The sequence below is a fragment of the Elephantulus edwardii genome, unplaced genomic scaffold (genome assembly GCF_000299155.1).
Source record: "Elephantulus edwardii isolate Elephantulus edwardi_28Jun2011 unplaced genomic scaffold, EleEdw1.0 scaffold00302, whole genome shotgun sequence".
Lineage (NCBI taxonomy): Eukaryota > Metazoa > Chordata > Mammalia > Macroscelidea > Macroscelididae > Elephantulus > Elephantulus edwardii.
In genome coordinates this window covers 766,026-772,025 of record NW_006400052.1, presented here as the reverse complement: position 1 = coordinate 772,025, position 6,000 = coordinate 766,026, and the positions used below count along the sequence as shown (strand labels likewise).

At 58.4% G+C, this 6,000-nt stretch overlaps 1 protein-coding gene across 1 annotated transcript in view; it reads right to left on the bottom strand.

Moving 5' to 3' along the window:
• LTBP4 (latent transforming growth factor beta binding protein 4) overlaps nt 1–3,844 on the bottom strand; it is a 36,631-nt gene extending 32,787 nt beyond the window's left edge. Inside the window, exons 1-4 of the mRNA XM_006900900.1 lie at nt 3,696–3,844; nt 1,950–2,011; nt 1,652–1,784; nt 1,046–1,158 (exon numbers count right to left, since the gene is read on the bottom strand). Coding sequence (XP_006900962.1) covers nt 1,046–1,158; nt 1,652–1,784; nt 1,950–2,011; nt 3,696–3,844 — 457 coding nt within the window. The remainder of the gene's footprint in view (nt 1–1,045; nt 1,159–1,651; nt 1,785–1,949; nt 2,012–3,695) is intronic.
• Between the last annotated feature and the right edge of the window lie 2,156 nt (nt 3,845–6,000).

Sequence of the window (6,000 nt, the reverse complement as noted above, 5' to 3'; positions counted from 1 at the left end):
CCGCGCGGGGGCGCGTGGGGCTGGGCGCGCAGCCAGAGGCGCGCAGGCTGGGCGCTAGTCTCGCCAGGGGGGAGGGGACGCCCCTCTGCCCCCTCCTGCTCGCAACAACAAGTGAACCAGGTCCTCAGGGGAACATCGGGGAAAGGAACAGGTGGGGGCTGGAGGCTTTCCCCTCAGCCAGAACTAAACCCATAAGGGGGGGCTTATTTGAGGAGGTGGTTAAAGGTTGACCCTCTGAGGGACTTAATTTCGCATCTGGGTTACCAGGTGGCACGTGGGCGGGGTGGGGTGGGAGCAGAAGGTTCCTCAGACCTGGGCACATAAAGAATTGGAGGTCAGGATCCTGAACAGGGACTTGGGTGAAGGGGCACATCTGAGGAGGCAAGCACATCTGGTCAGGACCCCCCACATCTGATGAGTGAAGTCAAGATGGGAAGAAGGAAGCAGTGAATTGAGACTGTGAGCTGGGGTCTTCACATCTGGCCCCAGGGCCACATCTGGAAGGCTTCAGGGAGGAGAGGACACATCTGGGCTGAAGGCCACAGCAGGAGGGGGACTTCTGATGGTGGTTGAGTATAGGGGGTGTACTTGCCCAGGACCAGACCAGGGGCAGGAGGAGGGTCCTGGGAAGCAGGGGGAGGGAAGTTTTTGGTCCCCAGCCGCCCGAAATCTTGGGCATTTGGTGCCCGGGCAGGCGCCAACCCGCACAATCGCTTTTGTTGTCTGGGCTGGTTCAGGCCTCGCTCTCCGCCCGGCCAGCATCCCTGCCCCCCCACTTCAGCCGCTGGGATCCCGGACGCCTGGCTTCCCGACCCCACCCCCGCGGGTCAGTGCCTCTGGCCAGCGTCTGGCCCTGTCCTGGGCTCACCTCGAGTGGCCGGACGCCGGGGTCCCTGGAGGGGGCCTCGACCTGGGGGAAGTGGGGAAGGGAAGGGACTGAGCTACAGTGGGGGCAGGGAGGGGGCGGCTGGACCGTGGGAACCAGACGGCTTTATCTGGCCCGGAACCCCGCGCCCCACGGCGGAGGAAGGGCGGATGTTCTTACCGCGGGCCTGGCCGGCGGGGGCGCTCAGCAATGGGGGCCTCCTTCTCAGCAGGGCCCGGCCCCCCGGGCCGCGGGGCCGCCGTCGCCTCAGCAGAGCTCGAGCCTCCTGCAGCCTGAGTGGGAGGGGGCGGAGAAGGAGCTGTCATCGCGGCGAACTTGACCCCCCTCTCTTCGCTGGAAGGGGCCTCTGACGCCGGGGGAGAGTCGTGGCCCTGCCTTTGCCCAACCCCCCAAAGGAGACCAGCCTCGGAGAGTTTCTTCTCCCGACGCTTGGAGAGAAACAGAGACAAAGACCCTCAGACAAAACAAAACAAACACCAAAACCCAGAAATGTGGAGCCACAGAGACCCAGAGCAGTCCAGGAAACAATGACAGACGTTGCGTGCAGATGTATAAAGAAGCGAGAAACAGAAAAGGAGACAGGACAAAAGTAGAGATAAGGGATCTGGAAGAAGCAGAGAAAAGGAGGGCCAGAGACAAAGAGAAAAACTGGATAGTGCCAGAGAAAGGGAGAGCAGGGGAGAAGAGAGGGCAGAGAGAAAGCCAGGCTGACATACTGATACAAACACTACGAGCTTGGGCGTCAGTAAGAGGTCACACACTCACGTCAGTGGCTGCCAGTTAAGAGACACCTGTCTCTTCACGCTGGGGCTGGGGCTCGGTGCAGGGGCCACCAGGGTCAGGCACCCCTGGGGGTCTGTGCCATTTTCAACTGGGCATCTCCGGACCCTGCAGGAAACTGGGGAGACAACCAAGAACTAAGGAAAGGGAGACAAGTTTCCCCCCTCCCCTAGCACCCGAATGTATTCATTCTCTTCTCCAGCTAAGATGAGAGATAGGGACCAGAGACCCCAGCCACTCCTCTATCCAGCTCCCTCTGTACGTTCCACGGGAAAGAACCCACCTCTGTTGGAGTGGCTCCTCCCCCCGGGCGAGCGGCCTGGGCAGCAGCGACAAGAGGCACGTCTATAAACACAGAGGTGGAGATCACACCTCAGAACTCCCCAAAGGGGAGCATTTTGGGGATAGAAAACCCACGAAGATATCTGAAAGACTTGAACTACTTGTGCAATTAACTTGAGATGCTTTCCTCCAGGCCTCAGTTTCTCCATCCCTACAATGGGAGGCAAATTGACTTAGACGAAAGTCACTAGAAAGCAACAGATGTCTTATGGAGTGGCTTTGACGGTAACTCTCTTTTTAAAATTGCATTTTAAAATGAAGACCTCCAAGAGGAACTTCCAAGCGCCTTTCTAGGCAGGACAGGCTCTCTAGAAGCCCGCCCACCAGGCACTCCTAGTAACTCGTTGAACCCGGCTGCCATCCCGCACATGGCCAGCAGGTGGCGGTGCTTTCACAGGCCTCAGTGGCCTGGGGAGGGTGTCTGTCTCTTTCCACTGTGGGCCCAGCAGGGTGTTGAGGTGCAGGGGTTGCAGAAACCATAGCTGGGCACTGGACATACTGAGGCTTGAGTTCTAGTGCGTTCCTGTCCTCCCATGCTATGTGTCCTAGGGCCAGCTCCTCGTAGTCTCCGGGCCTCAGTTTCCCTCCTGCCCAGGAGGGGTCATTCTTAGAGAAGTGTCCCCGCCCAGAGCGTCTCAGATTCTGGGTGGCGGAGCCCCTAGTTTGGACACATGTGCGTCGCAAGCAAGGGGCCCCCCAGACAGACAAGTCCATTATCCCCAGACTGAGGGGAGCGAGAGGTGAAGCGGCGCGCGCAGGATCCGAGAAGAGAGTAATGGGGGTCGATGCAAAGGGGATATGGGGCGCCTGGGCCCCTTCCTGCTGGACGGTGCCCGGTGGGGAAGGAGCTGCCCCAGCAGAAACTCCGGGGACCCCCGAACTTGAAGTCTTCCCTCCCGTCCTCTGCTGGGTTTAACCCCTTCCCGGCCCCGCCCCCGCCGCGGCTCGGATTACTAAACGCATTCGCAGAGACCCGGCGGGAGCGGAGCCCAGGGCCTTTGTAACAGAGCGCCGGCCGCGGGGCGGGGGATGGGGGTCTGGGCACGCTGCTTCCTTCGATCTCGTCATCCGCAGACAGGAGGGGGTAGAACCCCCAGATCTATAGGAAATCCGGCAGTCTCCTGTTGCCCAATCAGTGGTACCTCATTCAGTCCTGCAGTCTCCAAATTCTAGGAACTAGGGACTCCAACCGACACGAAAACCAAGGATCCCCCAATTCCCCACAAACGCCTTTTGTCATCAGCCCAGGAGTCTGCGTTTTCCTAAATCACTAGGGAAAAAAATAACCCAGGGTCTTTTTCAAATTAATCCAAATGTCACCAATTCCAAGATAATATCTCAAACCCCATAAAACTCGCCCCAATAAACTTCCATAGTCTTACTTCTTAAAGCAATCAAGACTCTTGGGGGCCTAACTCGCTCGATGGACCCGACCCATCTCTCTGTCATCCAACGAGAACTCACAGCCCCACCCCCACATAGAATGGAGAACCTTGCGGGGTCTCAGAATCCCCTACTCTCTGGAACTCTAATTCCTTTAAAATCAGGGTCCCAAGACATCCAGGGGTCCTGACCCTTCCACTCCCACATCAAATCACCCTAAATCGGAAAGTCCTGGTCTTTCAGGGACCAATAAACTTATCGGGTGTCAGGAGCACAAGGAAGAGGGGACCTCGGAGGAGCTTACCCGACCGGGCGGCCAGTGGCCACCGCGACCTCGACGGCCTGGCTGGGGCTGGGGCTGGGGCTGGAGGGAGAGGCGGCGGTGGCTGCGAAGAGCAGCGGAAGCAACACCAACAGGAGGGGGAGGAGGCCGCTGGGGCCAGGCCGCCTCATGGTGTCCGGCGCCTAGACCCCTCCAGGCCCGCCGTCTGTCCAGCAGGTCCAGCTCAGCGCCGCCCCGCCCCCCGCCCCCCCCCCCGCGCCCCCCCCCCCCCCCCCACCTTTGGACTGGCCCACGCCCCCGCCCCCGCCCGGGAGACTCACTTTCTCCACCGCTCAAGCTGTGAACTTCCCACCAATCAGAGCCCGGCGCCTCCGGGAGCCGCTCCACGCGAGCCCAATTGGGAGGCGACAGGGGCGGGGCTAGAGGGACAGGTGCCCGGCAGGGGGACACTCGCCAGGAGTTCCCCATGTTATGAGGGGGCAGTCAGGAGGTGGGGGACCGAGACCCCTCTTCAGAAGCAAAGCCCTCAAAAATGGGAGAGTTGGACGGGATGTAGAGACGGTGGGTGGGGTCCTCTAAGCTAGGATCCCGCTTACAGGTCTCATCCAGCAGATGTGGGAGAATGCAGCCAGAATTTACTTCCTGGAAACCCCCACAGGTGCGCAACCCCTAAAAGACCCAGGACCTTGGGAACGGGTCTTAGTGCTTCCAAGGCCCTTTGCATCAGGATTTGCAGGCTCACCACTTCACAAAGCTTGTTTCTCAGAAGGCTGTGCAACCTCTGTCCATCAGGAGGCCCAGGTTCCGCCCTAGACGAGCAGATTCCGATCCTGGAGACTCTGGGCTCCCTCTCTATGTCCCATTCCACCAGGAGGTTTTCACCAGTTGCCATCAAGCCCATTGGACGCCTGGTGATCCCAGAAGGATCAGAGTAGAGCCATACTTCATACTTTTTTAACCGCTGATTATTTTGGAAAGAAATCTGCAGGCCTTTATTCTGAGGTACTGTTTGCGGGACCCCAGACCCTCTTCTCTGCCCACTTCGCAAGCTCTTAAAAGCATCCCTTCCATCCCCAGAATTCTAGATCCTGCTTCAGATAATTTCAGCCCCTTTCCCTCCCAAAGACCTCAGTCATTATCACAGGTCACGTTGGACCTCACCTGCACCTTCTTAAGTGGGTTCCAGGCCTCCAGCCTTGCTCACAGGAGCACAGCAACCTACAACTCTTCTCTCAATGACACCACCCCAGAGTTTGAGATTGCACTCTACTCTGAGTCTCCCCCTTTCCTGAGTTGCAAGCTAAGCCTCCTTCTCAGAGCTGACTGGGCTCTCGCTCAGGATGCTAGAAGCCCCAAGCCCTACCCCGTTTGCGCTAGCCCCGCCCCTGAGGGTTCCAGAGCCCACGTCCTACAACCACCATCATCAATTCTATAGTAGACCTTGCCCCTCCTCCCGTGGCTGCCAGACTCCGCCCACAACGGGCACTAGGCCGAGTACCCACCTAAGGCCAGACTAAGAACAGGAACTGCTCTTCCTCCCCCTCAGCTTTCTCACTCCCACTCCTTCTCGTGAATGGTGTGCGGGAACGACCGGGGGCAGGAGACAGGGGACCCCTTCACTCCCCCGTACAATGAGACATACAGGCTGACTCAGGCACTCACACGCTGTTACTACCACCTACAGTAAGTCACGCCTCCACCCTACAGACATCTTGAAATCCGGGCGCATCACTAATCCAGGGACACACAGACCCCCCAGAACAGTGTCGACACACTCACATCCCGTTCGTGGCTATTTGCAGGCTAGACTCACATCCCGTTCGTGGCTATTTGCAGGCTAGCGTAACACGACGATGGAGAAGAAGCGTGCCACCTTGGGCCCAGTTCTGCCCACTCATTGTGCCCCATGGCCCTGACTTTGTATGACTCCTGAGATCCCTGCTAAGGTGACCCTTCAGGACAGCATGTCCATGACACCGCTTCCCCTTCCCTCCTTCCTACCCTGGCCGGGCATCTGCTCACGGTCGCTGCAGGAATGCCTTTCTTCTGCCAGTGATCCAGGGCATCTTCGATGCTGGATGCTCGTTGCTAGGCAACTATCTCGGGCTCACCATGCAACTTCCGGGGATGGTGTTGCCTTCCCCTCCCCCCAGAGTTTGAACTTTACAGCTTCCAGTTCTTTCCTGTCAGTGCCTTGCTCTCTGGGGCACTCTGACTCCTTGGATCTGACTACTGGCATTCCAGAACCTTCCACCTGTTTCTCCCCACTGTTTTATCCCTAATTGTTTTTAGTTTTTAATGTTTAGTCTTCTAGATTCCTTGGCAT